The sequence below is a fragment of the Ipomoea nil genome, unplaced genomic scaffold (genome assembly GCF_001879475.1).
Source record: "Ipomoea nil cultivar Tokyo-kokei standard unplaced genomic scaffold, Asagao_1.1 scaffold2283, whole genome shotgun sequence".
In the NCBI taxonomy this organism is placed as follows: Eukaryota; Viridiplantae; Streptophyta; class Magnoliopsida; order Solanales; family Convolvulaceae; genus Ipomoea; species Ipomoea nil.
Window position 1 is genome coordinate 2,515,612 of NW_017618711.1, and position 16,315 is coordinate 2,531,926.

Consider the following 16,315-nt stretch of genomic DNA (forward strand, 5'->3'; position numbering starts at 1 on the left):
CAAATATTTTTTTTTTGTTTTAAATATGTATAAATATTAATTATTATCTATTGGTTTTATGGTTTATTGTATTACTAATAAAAAAAAAAAGTAATACAATAAATTACTAAAAAATAGTTAAATACGACAAAATCTATTTGAAACACTAACATAATGTTCAAAATCGAAAATGTTCTAAACTTAAGCATTTTAACTGTTTATGTTTCATTAATATCTTCATTAAAATAAAACATAGGTTCATTACGCTGGTATGATGGTATGTGCCCTTGTCGTTACTGGCCAAATTTGTCTTAGGCATCAAGGAATGTTGAAGACCGAAGACGAAAGGGAGGTAAATGAGAAGCAATTGACGTTTTAAAAAGAAAAATATGAAATAAGACCGAACGTGTTCTGATTATTTATTTATTTGAAAAAAGAATGTGTTCTGATTTAAAATTTGACTCATTTGTTAACTACATTGTGTTCAGATGATGCTTCTCTGATTTTTCTGGGAAAAAATTTTAATTTTGGTCATATGACTATAGGCGCTTTGTTAATTTCTGCATTTGACTTTCAAAAACGTCAATTTAGTACCTTAAGTATGCAATTTTTATCAATTTTGGTCACTCCGTCAAATTGCCGGTCAAATTTTGTCGAAAAATTTTAACAGTTAAAATAATAAGGGTATTTTAGTCATTTCACATCTTTTCAATCAGAAACAATAAAATAATAGAGGATATTCGGATATGAATATTACCCTCTCAAAATTTTTATGCATCATAGATGGGATTATTGTACTACTACTATTCCATCAATTTGTACGTTCAAATATTTGGCATGTATTTAAATTTATAGATTATGGACTGTTGAAATCGTTGTCCACTCTATTATTTTAGAGTAGTTGGTATGGTCAAAGTACGAAATTCGGCGTCAGTAATATCAGAATTATGCCTAATGTGAATAGATTCTTTATGTACACAATAATTTGACATTGTCTATTGAGCTACTGAATTTTCATGATTTATTTATCTCAAATACACTGTCGAATTTGGGTCTGAGAGGCCCGTGAATTATTATTACATGTTCCTCCATTGAATTATTAGTGATGTATATGTGATTACCCGCTGTTTTCCTGTTAGAAGACCACTTTTTTTTTCCTCCGTTTGTCTTTCTTCATTTGTTCTCTTTTCGTCAACAACAATGTTTCTCTTTCTTCTTATTAGGGGAGAGGCAATAATATACGTATCGTTTTAAAAATTGAAGGACAACACTAATAATTATGGAATAACATTGATAATTGACATATTTGTGATGGACATAAATTACAATTTTTTCTATTTTTGCCATATAACTATATTAATATAGGATAATTGACAGAAATAATTCAAAATATGACACTTTTCAAAGTTGTATAATTTCGGGAAAAAAATTTATTTGGGACGTGCGTTTCTTGTCTCCCAAATGAGTTTTTAAAAATTTCAAAATGAATTTTTTTCACTAAAATACCATAAATGCATGTGAGACATTCGTTTCTTGAATAAATATCTCACACATACATTTATCAATCATTGTCGTTTCTCGTATTATACGAGAAATGCATATCTGACATGTGTTTCTTGTATTTTAGCGAAAAAATTCATATTAAATTAAAAAAAAAAAAAACTCTTTTGAAAAATACATTTCTGACAAAAAAAAAAAAAAAAAACGCATATGCCAGCCAAATGAATTTTTTCTGCAACTATACATTTTTAAAAAATCTTTTCAATTTTGTCCTTCATTCTTAAATGATTACTATTTCAATGATTAACCTATTTTAGAGTAACATTTTTGTTAAAAAGTAACATATCCTTCTATTTCAAGTGATATTAAATTTAAAAAAAAAAATAAATGCATATCAGCTTCTAGTTGAGTGTTCTGGGAAAAGTTTCGTTATCTCTTCGCCATTGACAGCACCCCATGAAAATGGCGCCTAAACCCTTCTCTCTCTCCTCCCTCTCCTCCATCACTCCGTTCCCTCTCCCTAACCATAAACAGAATATCACCAGGATCCGAATCCGTAAACCCGAAGTCATCACCTGCAGACACTCATGGACCGAACCCGAGGGGACCGGAGCTGCGGCTCCGACACGAGGAGATATGTTCATTCAGCGCCAGCATTCCGTGTCTGCTTTGGAATCCGTGAAAGCCGCGACGAAGAAGAAAAAGCAAAAGAAGGAGAAGCTCCTGAAATTCTCGACTTTGGCTCCGAGCTGTTACGGGTGCGGAGCTCCATTACAGACATCCGAAATCGATGCTCCCGGCTATGTTGACAATGAAACCTATGATTTGGTATGGTGTTTGGAAGTCTTTTTATTATTGTGCTTGCTGGAAATATGCGTACTATATGTTTGTGATAATGTCTGTGTAGTCGGGGTAGCGTCAAGAAGTTGAACTTCCTGCTCTATGAAGCTGAATTATCAGAAAAAAATTAGAGCTTTGTTCAGTGAATTGAAATTCTGGTCTTTGTTCGTTAGTATAAACCCACTTTGAGAACCTTCAACCCAGAGTTAGATAGTGGCAGTTTGATGCTTGTTGAGTTAGTACGGGAACGATATAAATATTTGGTATACTAGAAGGGAGAAAATATTGCTTTTAGATTTTTCAATTGAATTTCACTGACACAAATTTCATGATTTGTTTGATATTTTATTATTATTATTATTTTTTGTTATTTGAAATTCTAATGATTGGTGAACATTTTGTTTAAACAGAAGAAGAAACATCATCAGCTTAGAACAATTCTTTGTGGAAGGTGCCACCTATTGTCTCATGGCCACATGATTACTGCTGTAGGTGGAAATGGGGGTTATTCTGGTGGGAAGCAATTTGTTTCAGCTGAAGAGCTTCGTGAAAAATTATCCCATTTGCGCCATGAGAAAGCTTTGGTTGTCAAACTGGTACTGACTAATGAATCTATAATCAGTCATGGTTTACTTTCTTGTATATATTTTTTATATGAATAAGTCATTATAGTTCCTCTGAGGTTTTGACAAACTTTTAATTCTTAATCTGACATGGCAAGTAACATTGTTAACAAGAAATGTTATGCAGATAGGTTTGGCCCTTTTGTATCACCCCAAAAACAAAACATTTAGACATTTAGTACATGCTAACATTCAACTATGTAAGTATTCATAAATATTAGGCAGATAGATTTGGCTCTTTTAAGTCCCTTAAAACTGAATAGTATATACTAGCATTCAAATATTTAAGGTTCATACTATAATCATATACATTTCATACTATCATTGGTGAGTAAAGTGTGCATTACTGGGTTCTTTTTGCTGCCATGTGCTGTATTATTTTGTGACAGAGTACACATAATATAAAAGTGAGGGAATGAATATTTTTAATTCCAATATATACGTTACACTTTATTATATGTAGGTTGATATTGTAGACTTCAATGGCAGCTTTTTGGCTCGTATCCGAGATCTTGCTGGTGCAAATCCTATAATACTTGTTGTGACTAAGGTAAAATAATAAAGGGGCTAGAAGATCTATACCACCAATGCTACTGCTATTGCTGCAAGCAAAAGTATCTTTTTATACTTTGTGATTCTCAACTTACTAAAATGAAATCTTTGTTGTTTTGTTCCTATTATGATGAAGGTGGATCTTCTTCCAAAAGAAACAGATTTTAATTGTGTTGGTGATTGGGTTGTTGAGTCTACAACAAAAAAGAAGCTTAAGTAAGTTATAGATATGTAATACCCACCTGCCCTGCTCTTTTTTTTTTTTTTTTTTTTTTTTTTTTTTTTTTTTTTTTGTAGTTTCTGATGTAATCCCTATAGTAAATTTGGATGTGGGCTAGGTTAAAAAAAGTATAACTTGCAGAGCTTAAGGCATGATAATTTGAGGATTCCCAATTGTAACAAATTAGTCATTTATTGTAGGCTTGTAGTGAGTAATTGCTCTTAGTGGATTCCCTAAATTGTAATTGTACCAAAAAAATGAAGAAAAACTGAGCTATTACTTATCTTGACTCTTGAGGCATTTTTGTTTACTGTAATTGATTTTTGGTTCTAAGACTAGTCATATTTACATGCAAATAACTTGAAGGCCATATGTAATTCTATTATGGTGCTCCCTATGCAGTGTTCTGAGTGTTCATTTAACAAGTTCAAAGTCATTAGTTGGCATTGCTGGAGTGGTGTCAGAAATCCAAAAAGAGAAGAAGGTGTGTCACAGTACAATGCCACTTTGATTCTTGTATTGATTGTTTGAATCCTTAAACTAGATATATGTTGTTTGATTAGCAAGTATGTGAGACCATTTCTTTTATTGAGTTTATCTGTAAGGTAAAGCTCAGTTTTTCCCTAATAGCATCAGGCATATTCCCTCAAGTCTTACAGTGTAAAGTCTCCATGGTTTTAGTTTATAAATGGTAAGGTGTTTATTGACCTTCTCAGAGATGTTTTATGGCCCTTGGATATTGTGTGGTGTTTTGAAAAGCAAACATTACTCCTGCATTATCTTTCATGAATACTTTTTATGATCTTTTGGTTTCTATTTTACTAAGTTTTTCTTTGTTACATTTTTCCATGCAGGGAAGGGACGTTTACATCCTGGTTAGAAAGTTTTTCTGAGCTACAAAAGTTGTATTGACTTCCATTTAGATGATTACTCATTTTAACTTCGTCTCAAGTCCTCATTTCTATTTCTCAATTTTCAACACGGTTTTGGTAAATTGAATGTTTAATTCTACTGAATTTGCAGGGTTCAGCCAATGTTGGAAAATCTGCATTTATCAATGCTTTGTTAAGTAAGTTAATGTATCTTAGCCTGTGCATTGCTTTTGTTGTCTCTAATATTCTCTTCTCAAATAATGAGCATTGACCATGAATCAGAGATGATGTCATATAAGGACCCAGTTGCAGCTGCTGCAAGAAAGTACAAACCAATTCAATCAGCTGTCCCTGGAACTACTTTGGGTCCAATAGCAATTGATGCTTTCCTTGGTAGTGGTGTAAGTCTTTTCCACTGGGCCAACTTTTTCTAGGAATGCATTCAATAAATAACTCTAAAATGGAAAGAGAAAATCTTGCGCTCATAAAAAATAACGGATTCATTGAAGAAACTGATGCATTTTTGGGCCAAACATAAGCAGGTTGCAGAAGGCACTAGGCGCTAGTCTAGCATCTGGGGGGCGCCTAAGCGCCGCCTAGGCGGCCGAGTAATAATAATAAAAAAATAATGATAGGCTCCAGCTGCTCTACCCAGTCCACAGGCCTAGCGTCGCCGAGTCGTTGCCCGTCTTCCAAAGCTTCTAGCCATCCAGTCGCCTAGGGGTGAAATCCCCTCGGCCTAGGCCGAATTTTACAGCACTGGACATAAGTCCAAAAACTATTTATAATTGTCTCTCTTGAATGTGCAATAAAAACTGCAGTGCTTGTTTTTCATAAATTTGATTAAAATTTTGACAGTTCTAATAGCTTTCTGCTTCCTTTTAGAAAATGTACGACACGCCTGGGGTCCATCTCCATCACAGGCAAGCTGCAGTGGTTCATTCAGAAGATCTACCTGCTCTTGCTCCTCGAAGTCGGCTTCGTGCCCAAGTTTTACCAGTATGATTTTGTATTTCGTAGTTCCTTTAAGCAATGTTATTCTCACTGTAATAAACTCATATCAAGTTTCATTTTATTTTTCTCTTTTCTTAATTCCCTCCCAATTGTGACTAGAACTCTCAGCTGGCGTTAGATGAACAGATGACATATCAAATTCAATCAAGCGGTTTAACTGGATTCTCAATATTCTGGGGAGGTCTTGTGAGAATGGATGTTTTGAAGGTTTTGTTTCTAGTAAATTATCTCACTGTCTGTGCTTCTAATGACTTGTTTTGATTGCAAAGTTTTCATTTTTTTCCAGTTCAGGTTCTTCCAGAGACGTGTTTGACGTTTTATGGACCCAAAGCTTTGCAAATTCACATGGTGCCTACTGAAGAAGCAGATGAGTTTTACCATGTAATGTTGAGCTCTGGTCTCTTACTTACTGAAATTGATGTAATGTGTCAAAATGAAAATTATCTCTACCATTCTCAACTGAGATGTACCATTTAGAATCTTAGATTTACATTTTTTTTTGGTCAGGCCATGAGTAGGCCCTCACTGTAGGAGGCACATTTAAGCCCGTACCATACTCAAATTAATCCCCATTCGCACCAGGCCGGCCCAATTAAGGGGCAAAGTGCTGGCCAGATTGATTTTTCCATACGAGAGGGGGTTTGAACTCCTGACCTCTCTTAAGGGATGTGAGTGCACGGCCACTCACGCCAACCAAGTTGGTTGAATCTTAGATTTACAGTATTGAAGATTACATTCTGGCTACATCTTACCTTTGCTTTAGCGAAAATGCTATTCTAGTATGGTGGTTTGTGCACCACTTCTTTTGTATAATATAAGTTTACTTTCTCATCACAGAGAGAACTCGGAATTCTATTGACACCCCCTACAGGGAAAGAAAAGGCAGACGGCTGGATGGGACTCGAAACAAAACGCCACTTACAATTGAAGTATGACAACATAGAAAGGTGATGCCTTAACTTTACACTGGATGCTAAGGATGTGAAGGTTTAAAAGTTCTAATCTTCCTCTCACATCTTCTCCTTGTTTCCTGTAGACCTGCATGTGATGTTGCCATATCAGGTCTAGGATGGGTTTCCGTTGAACCTGTTGGCATATCACTCAAACAGTCTGGTAGAATTATAGAAGAAACAGTTGGAGAACTGGATTTGGTTGTGCATGTTCCTAAGCCAGTCGAGATTTTTGTTCGGCCACCAATGCCAGTTGGGAAAGCTGGAGCAGAATGGTACGATTACAGGGAGTTGACAGAGACTGAAGAAGAAGTCAGGCCGAAATGGTATTTCTAATGAGGATCTCACTTGTTCATTCATCAAGATTGTCAGGCCATAAGCAGCAAAACATAAAAACTAGTAAGCTTTTATGTTGTGGGTTAAAAGTACATTTAGTAGAACTACTTAGGCCCGTTTGGTTCGCGGCAAATATTTGAGAGGACCAAAGGCTTGTGTTTTTTAGCCTTGCAGCGGACCAAAGGCTTTAATGGGTGAATAGGTTCCTTGCTATATATTGAACACGTTTGTGTGAGTAGAATGAAATGCATTGTTGTTTTTGCTATCAAGTTAGAAAGTATCCTATTGTAAGTATGAAGTTGGCCATGTAGAACTATGATGGTAGCTTTTTTTTTTTTTTGAAAACTAAATAGGATGAACGTGTTAACTTGAATATCATGTGTATTCTGTAATATTGTGAAACTTTTTTGGTGTAATATTATGGAACTTGCAGTTTGCAGCTAATATTATGTAACATCAGTATCATTTGTATCCTAATTTTTTTTTTTGGTTTGTTTTTTCTTCTTTTTTTCAGTTTGCAGCTTTAGAAAGTACCTATGAGGTCCCTATACTATAGTGTTTTGTTCAATTTAGTCCTTCTACTTTAATTTTGTTCATATTAATCCCTATACTTTAAAAATTGAAACAATTAAGGACAATAGCTTATGTGAGCAAATATTTATGTATTTATTTTGGACATATTAATGTAATATATTGATGGTAAAAATAATTAATTTTAAATATTTATAAAATAATATATGAGTTGGCATGTAAGTATGATGACGTGGCATAGATAGTATCAGTGCCACATAAGCTATTGTCCTTAATTGTTTCACTTTTTAAAGTACAAGGACTAAATTGAACAAAATTAAGGTAGAAGGACTAAATTGAACAAAATACTATAGTACAGGGACATCATAGGTACTTTGACCTTAACTGTGATGAACATCTATTGGACAGTTGTGATTAATTGTATGAATCTTTTCTAAGTTCCAAACCATATTTAACACCCAATATTTATAATAATATTTATAACAATAATATAATAATATATGTAATTATAATACTGTATTTTATAATTATAATATTTTATTTATAAATTATTATTATTATTATTATTATTATTATTATTATTATTATTATTATTATTATTATTATTATTATTATTATTGTATAAAGACATATAGCTCTTTATATTCATTATTCCAATCATAAATTCAACCAAACAATGAAATCAATATTCTTAGTAATTTCTTTTCCATCAACCATACAATGAAATTCATCTTCCCACTTTTCCATAGATTTCCAATTCCATTTCCTCTCAAATATTTTCCACGAACCAAACAGGCCCTTATACTATTATTCTTGTAGGTATTTTCTATGGGGGTGTTTGGTTGGATGGAAAACATTTTTCATTAGAAAAATAATTTCTTAAAGTTGAGGAAAACAAATTCTAAGCAAAAATTATGCTGTGCAACCGTGTGCACCATGCAAAAACGACGTTGTTTTGACTAAAAACGCGCGTCCCACTTAAAAAAAAAAAATCAATTTCAATTTCCGGCAACAGCATTATGTTGTGCATAATTTGAACTATATATTCAGAATGAATGAACTAAATATCCAAAATGAATGAACTAAATATCCAAAATGAATGAAAAAAATCAGTTTCGATTTCCGTCTAAATATCCAGAATGAATGAACTAAATATCCAGAATAAATGAACTAAATATTCAGAATGAATGAACTAAAAATCCAGAATGAATGAACAACATAATGCTGTTGAGGTGAATCGAAACTGAATTTTTTTTAAGTGGGACACACGTTTTTAGTCAAAACAACGTCATTTTTGCAACCATGTGCACCATGCATGGTGGTATTTTATTTTCCACGTGACATGGGAAGTAAAGATAACATGGTTCGAGAATTATACCCTCATAAAAGTTACTTAATTACATAGGGGGTATTTACGCTTAATTTATTATCATTATTATTGTTAGGGGCATATTGATTTTTATATTCATAATTCCTTACCATTCCAAACCCAACCAAATAATAGAATTCATGTTCTCAGTAATTTCTTTTTCACCAACCAAACAATGGAATCCGTTTTCTTGGTAATTTGTTTTTCATGGAATTTCAATTTTATTCCTCTTCAAATATTTTCTCTTCTTGTAGGTATTTTCTTTTTGGTTAACAAAGAGTTATATAGGTTTTTTTTTAGCTTAGCAAATATTTTTGTCTATAGATGTCAAAGATTTTGACCTTATTGTATAAAAGTATTTTCTTATGAATATATTTAAAACATCCTTTCAATTAAAAAAACAAAAAACAAAAAAAAAAAAAACAAAAAAAAAAAAAGTCTCATGAGGATTTAGTCATTAGAGCATCCACATCAGTGGATATTATGGAGATAATGTCAGATGAATTATCTCGGGTGGGGATAATAACAAGTGTGGAGTGGAGTTATTGGTTGAAATATTTCTCCTGCAAATTCAAGGAGAATGCAGAAAAAGAAGAAAAAGAAAGAGAAGAAAAACGAGGCTACGCGCACAGCAGACCGCCTACACGGGCGCGTGCAAGGCACGCGCCCGTGGGCGCGCCTGACTCTTTTTATTTTTTTAATTTTTTTTTGTTTTTTAATTTTTGATTTTGATTTTTTTGTTTTTTTTTTCCTCCCCTTCCCACATTCTCTCTCCTAATCACTCTTACATTATCCCCCTATTCTTCCCAACCATTGTGGATGCTCTTAGAATCATTTGCTTATTTTGTATAGAATTCTTTCTATGAAACTTCATATTAAATATTTGCTACACTAATTTAAATTTTATTTTTCTCTTTACCTTTTACCTCTTGACATAAAAACATAAGAGTACGTTATATTACTTTTACAATCATATTACACATTTTACAAAAAGTGATGGGGTAAAAGTGAATGTTTATTATGAATTATATTGACGACCAAGATTAGACTTGTGTAAAAGGCAAATTATATTGTGCACCAGGGCGCATAATTGTGCGCTCGGACAAAAACAACGTCGTTTTGTATTTGTTTTTTTTTTTTTTTTTTTTTTTTTAGAAATTCCGTTTCCCGTTTCTGTCATTAACTCCTATAAAAGAAATTTATATTTCAAATGTACAGAATTGTATAGTAGAATACACATAATCTAACATAATACATAATATACACTACACATAAGAAAGCGGAGAAAGTCGGGAACCGTCGGTTACCTTTTAAATCAAAGTAACGACAAGCCGAATATTACGACTACAGGGAGAGAAGCAAAGACAAGGGTTCGAAGGCAGAGAGAAACTCTTAACATAATACACATAAACTCTTAACAGAATACATATAAAATCTTAACATATAAAACGACGTCATTTTGGACAGGGTGCACACTGCATTGTGCGCCCTGGTGCACGATATAACGTTTGTGTATAAAAATATTCAAATAGTTTTCTCCATTATGGTTCCATTTCAAGAAATTGAGTTGTACAAAGACAAAGAACAATGCAAATATCAATTTTATTTAACAAAATTTTAAAAACGGGATAGTTCAAAAATAGAAGATGATATTCGTAAAGTTTTTTTAAAAAAATCAATTTATTCACTGGAGAATTTATTATTCGGAGGAGTCCACATTAAACAGAGAACAAATAATTGCGGTGATCGTGGATCGAACACGAGACCTTCAGATCTTCAGTCTGACACTCTCCCAACTGAGCTATCCCCGCTTTTTGAATGTTTTGGCTACGTTTCAGATACTATTTGGAAATGAAAACTCATAATAATTACTATTAAAAAAAAGTGAAACTTTATTACGGAGTATATATTTATTAGAAAACTATACAAACTGTCAGTTACATACATTTAAATAAAAATTTAGTCATAAAGCAAAAATAAAACAATGTTAACATTTTAAATTTATAAATTGTATTAAGTTTTAACAATTTCATCCAATATGGTTGTAAAAGAGCGGCCACTAAGATAATAACTAAGGGTGAAAAATGAATATGAGAATAATTCAAGAACAAAAGACATTATTTTTCATAAGGTTTATAAAATTTTGTTAAGTTTTAAAGATTCCATCTAGTTATGTGTTAAAAGAGTCATCAAAGTAACAAATAAAAGATGAAAAATAACTATGAAAAACATCAAATACTGAGTCGGCCATTATAAAGCAATTCAAGAACTAAAAATCATTTTTCTTTTTAATCTATTCGCTAAGTGGTGTTACAAGATAAAAGTAAGTTAGCTACTTTTACACTTAAATGTTAACGTGCCTTTAAGAAGCTCACTATAAAACAAGCCTTCAATTTTTGTAATGATCAATAAATTAAAATCATTGAGTTATTATTTAATATAGGTACGTTGAAAGTTTATGCATTTGTGGCACTCTCTAATCTGCTGCGGAATTCCAGTGAAATTTGCAGACTTTGGCAGGGAAGATATGGTAACATCACATGGAAAAGAATTATGTACTTAATTATCGAAGAGAATTTTACTATATTACAATATATAGATTTAGAAGGTTGTTATATTTTGGGAGGACATTTTCTTAACACAATTGGACTCTTTTTCTTTTGATTCATCTTTTTTATATAATTTTTCAATTAAATTTTTTATAACGAGGTACCAAGCGAATGCGAAACATTCCTTAAATACTTGTATACTTAGGATGAGATGCCAATCCTTTAATCTAATGAATTAATGAACAAGAATAACAATTGTATAATATAAACCATGAAAATTAAATATGAAATTTCTACTGTGAATGCCCCTTTATTATACTCCGTACTAGATACTAGATACAACATGTATGCTATAAAATAGATTAAACAAAATATATATAGTCTATTTTGTGTGACCCGGGATATTTATACAAGGAGCTAGGTCCCCTACAAGGCAAGAAAAAGGGAAAATAACTAAAATTATGCTTTAGAAACTACCAAAATCGGCGCATTAATTGCCTAAAATGAGAAAAGGAAGCTACTTAGCTTACTGCCCAAGGAAAGAATCTCCATGAAATCCGCCCTTAATCGTATCTGGGACACGCACTCAGTCGGCCGGGGACAGTCTGACTGTCCAGCCTGGTCGCCCATCCAAGCCAGTTAGGGACCTGGTCGGGGACACTCCGACTACAGAGCCTGGTTGCACATCCAAGCCAACTAGGAACCCGGTCGGGGACACACCGACTACAGAGCATGGTCGCCCATCCAAGCCAACTGGGAACCTGATCGGGGACACGCCGACTGCAGAGCTTGGTAGCCCGGGTGCTCGTGCCATCGCCACTTGTGAAGGAGGCCTCTTCCCTTGAACTGCTAAGTGTCCTAGGCAATCAGGACCGACTGCCCTCCACACTCCAGGCTGAGTGCACGATTGGGGTATCTATCACAAGTCCCTCACTTTTCTTACGTCTAATCGAGAGATGACTCGGAAAAGTAGAATAAAACCACCAAGTGTAGAAACTCGAGCTCCGACCGGCTGCTCACCAATTCCTTCAGTTAGGATAAGCACTCAGCCTGGCACACACTGATATGTTGACTGGTTTCTCCACTTTCCTGACTGGTTCCGCGAATTTGTACGGTCACTGCATGTAATTATGGCAACTTCTCGACCTCTGCCAGTTACAACCTAGAGGCGCGTCTTTTCGTAACCATCTCGTCAGTCGTTACGTCTCTCTCCCCATCATCCGATAGAGGACACGTGTCACGATCTGGCTGACCGGCCATACTTATAAATAACCAAGCCCCCCTGCTCGCTTCTCTTCCGCAACTTCACTCTTCTTTCTTTCCAATATCCCGACAAACTCCTTTCATCCCCATCTCTTTGCGGCGAGCCTCTTCCTCCTCACTCCTTTTTCCAGCGACCGACACCCTTCTCACTCCTGAGTCAGTTCCATTCCGTTTCTGGTCGTCGCCTTCTCTTTTCCGTCAAGGTTAGCCCCCTTTCTTGCTTTTCCTTTTTTCGCGCTTTCATTATGTCCTCGCTGCAAACCCCCATTGCTTCCTCCTCTGGTGCTGATAAGTGGCAAAATGTGCTACTTTTATGGGGTGTTTATATGATCTTAATTGCCTTAATTGAGTCCTTTTAGTATTAATGGTGTGCTTAATTAATATATTTTCATACAAATCACATTTTGGGTACCAATATTGAAGATTGCAGGAAATTGAGTGGTTTGAAGGCAATTTGAAGTAAAGCAAGGGGCAAAATAGTCATCATTTCTGCAGCTGCTTGATACTCGTATGTAAGGGCATACGCTCGTACACTCCCACGTACGTCGAACAGGATTTCAGTGTTTAAATAGAGGAGCTTGGCGGGATTTTAGATGAAATTTTATCATTCTTTCATTTTTGTATTTTCATAGCTTAGATTTCCAAAGAGCTTTCTCTCTCTATGTTAGATTAGATACAACTAGCTACGTTCTTGATCTTCAATTGCTAAGAGAGAGGAGTGATCTAGAAGATAGAGAATTGACAACTCTCTTGACTGTGAAAGCATTTCTCTCCAATTTGTAGATTGATCTCTTAATGTGAATTCAAGCTTGGTAATCTTTCATCTTGTACTTTTAATTTCCTACTTCTATCTTTTTTATTGCTAGCTTGATTCAATTGCATTGTGATTTCAATATATGATGTTGTGTAGCTAGATCTCCTAGGAATTGGATTGGATTGTATTGATTCTATGCATTTGAGTTCTTAATTGATGAATTGATGAGAAATTGTGTAATGTTTGACCTAGATACTTTTGTTTTAAATGAGTTGTGTATGGATTCTCTCTTCATTGGAGAATCCCAATGAGGGAGGATTATGAGAGAGTGGAATTGGCATGAGAATGTGATTCCATGTAGTCTTACTCATTTGCAATCCCCGTCCTTTGATCCGAGAGGGCAAGGCCAGGGAGGAGGCGTAGACTAGGTGCTCGAGGAAATGCCTTAGTCACACTACGGTGTGGTCTAAGAGTCTAAGTATGTATCCGCTTAGTGTAGGCACAACGACCTCCCTAAAGTTAGCCTTGTGTTGCACTCCATCTTGTCCACCTTATCCTAGTGAATGCCTAAGATCAAGTGTTTTCCATCCAATTTCTCGTTGTACTTGTATATTTGTTGTTTGTACTCTCTTGTTTGCTTCCTTCGCGTACATGCCCCCATTTGGCTCTAATTCACCTAGTGTCTCTAGTTGAAACCATTCTGTATGATTGTCTTGCACTCCGCTTACTCCAATTTGTCATTCTTGTGAAAACGAAAACCCCGGGAATCTTCATTCCCACCTTTCTTTCCATCCACCACTAAAATACATCATGTCAGGTGCCCGTCCTCCCCCAGCATGTCCTCAGGGTCTCAAGCGAAGATCTCCTTGTAACTCCTCAGCACCTGGACGACTGCCTGCTTTATGGGTTCAGGCAAGCCAGTCCCAATTCTGACTTTCCTTTCGAGGCAGGAGGGATCTAGAGTGACTTCCTCTAACTCGACTACTGGCGTAGGATAGGGGTGTAAACGAGCCGAGCCGAGCTCGAGCCTGGGTAGGCTTGAGCTCGAGCTCGTTAATGAAGGCTCGGCTCGAGTTCGAGCTCGAGCTCGATCGAGCTCAAGAATTGATGCTCGAGCTCGAGCTCGGTAATTTTCGAGCTGCTCGAGCTCGGCTCGAGCAGCTCGATTGTTCGAGTTCGAACTCGAGTTCGATCTTGAGCTCGAGTTCGAGCTCGATTTTGACATTGCATTTGACCTATTTAAAACCTTTGATTAAAAATTCAAACTACTTTGTTTTATCCATACATAAATAATAGAAATCTTTTAGGAATTTTGAGTTTAAAATTTTAATTTCTAATTGTTATTTTTATATATTATTATTATTATATTACATTATATGATATTATGTATTATATATATTATATATTATATGGCTCGCGAGCGGCTCGACGAGCCACGAGCCTAGAATATTTAGGCTCGGCTCGAGCTCGATTACTAAACGAGCCGTTCGAGCTCGGCTCGAGCTCGATTTTGACCGAGCTCGAGCCGAGCTTTGACCGAGCCGCTCACAAGCGGCTCGCGAGCTGCTCGGCTCATTTACACCCCTAGCGTAGGATGCTCAACCACCCGCTCAACCACCTGATGAGCGATTGTACTGACTCGTAGAGAACCTTATCTCATCTTCTGACAAACTTGGAGGTAACAGTTATGGGCCAGCTTCCGATTAAAGCGCACCACCCTGACGTCGGTCGGTGTGCGGAATTTCATGCATAGGTGCTCAATGGAAATTAGGGCGCTCAAGTCCTCTAAGCCTGGCTAGCTGAGTATCGCATTGTGCGTACATTCCAGAGCAACAACCACAAATTCCATCTCCATCTTCCTTACATGGGGCCAACTGCCCATCTCAACCAGTAGGGAGGTACATCTCTCAGCATCAATCGCATCACCAGTGAACCCGGCCAACGGGGTTCTTACCGGCCGTAGCCTTTCTAGAGGCAATCCCAGCTTCTTATACATTCCCAGGTATAGCACGTTCACGCTGCTTCCTGTATCAATGAGGACTCTTCGGATTACCACCCCTTAGATGTCCATTGGGATGACCAAGGCGTCCCAATGAGGAGTCGGGCCCCTGGGCAGGTCATCATCGGTGAAGGTAATCGGCTCCCGGCAGGCCTTCTTCCGGTCCGAGTCTTATCAAGCAATCGCGCCCACATATAACTATCTAGCCCAGGCTTTCCGAGCACCCGCGGTGTCATTGCCCTCAGGCCCACCAATGATCATGTTAATGACTAGTTTTTGCTTCCAATTCTTCTCCTGGTCCTCCTCCCGAGCAGGTTATTTGCATATGTCTATCGCCCTCCCAACCGCTTGAGCAACGGCATCTTTGTGCTAAGGTAATCTTGGCTGGCGCCACTGGTTTGGGGGGAGCGGCCGACCATGCCGAATGAGCGCCTCGATCTCCTCCTTAAGTCCTTACCATTCCTCAGTAGCATGAGTGTTTGTACGGTGGTACCTACAATAAGGAGCTATATTTACGCCAACCACATGCGGGTTGTCGCCCGGCTTAACTGGGGGCGGCGGTGGTAGCTGACTGCGAACTTTGTGGACGGGCTATGCTACAGGCTTGTACACGAGAACAACCATTCGGTTTTTTCACCCGACGAGCTCGCACTCACGACCCACTCAATTCCTTCGTCCGATTGTCATGGGATGACCGTCCGCGCAAAGGGACTCAACGAACAACGTTAGGGCAGTCTTGTCATCCAGCCCTTCGACTACTTGAGCTTCCTTATGACAACGCGCTATGTACTTCTACAGGCTTTCTCCCTCATCCTGGTGCACCCGGCACCCGGGACAAGTTCAAGATGTACCTTTTAGGCTTCATACTTCCGGCAAAATGTGTCAGGAATCGGTCTGCTAGTTCCTCGAAGCTGGTAATCAACCGCGGAAATAGAGTCAGGAACCAGCGTTGCGCTGGTCCGGC

General features: G+C 36.6%; 1 protein-coding gene and 1 non-coding gene across 2 annotated transcripts; one reads left to right on the forward strand and one right to left on the reverse strand.

Moving 5' to 3' along the window:
• The first annotated feature begins 1,870 nt into the window (after window positions 1-1,870).
• On the forward strand, window positions 1,871-7,302 carry LOC109151404 (putative nitric oxide synthase). The gene is made up of 13 exons (XM_019299422.1): window positions 1,871-2,307; window positions 2,730-2,915; window positions 3,406-3,492; window positions 3,631-3,710; window positions 4,117-4,198; window positions 4,569-4,589; window positions 4,738-4,783; window positions 4,869-4,987; window positions 5,472-5,585; window positions 5,700-5,807; window positions 5,892-5,981; window positions 6,438-6,547; window positions 6,637-7,302. Exons 1-13 carry the CDS (start codon window positions 1,936-1,938, stop codon window positions 6,884-6,886), a joined length of 1,665 nt encoding a protein of 554 aa, XP_019154967.1. The 5' UTR covers window positions 1,871-1,935; the 3' UTR covers window positions 6,887-7,302.
• Window positions 7,303-10,524: 3,222 nt separating this feature from the next.
• On the reverse strand, window positions 10,525-10,597 carry TRNAF-GAA. The gene has a single exon. It is a non-coding gene; the product is annotated as a tRNA-Phe (tRNA).
• Between the last annotated feature and the right edge of the window lie 5,718 nt (window positions 10,598-16,315).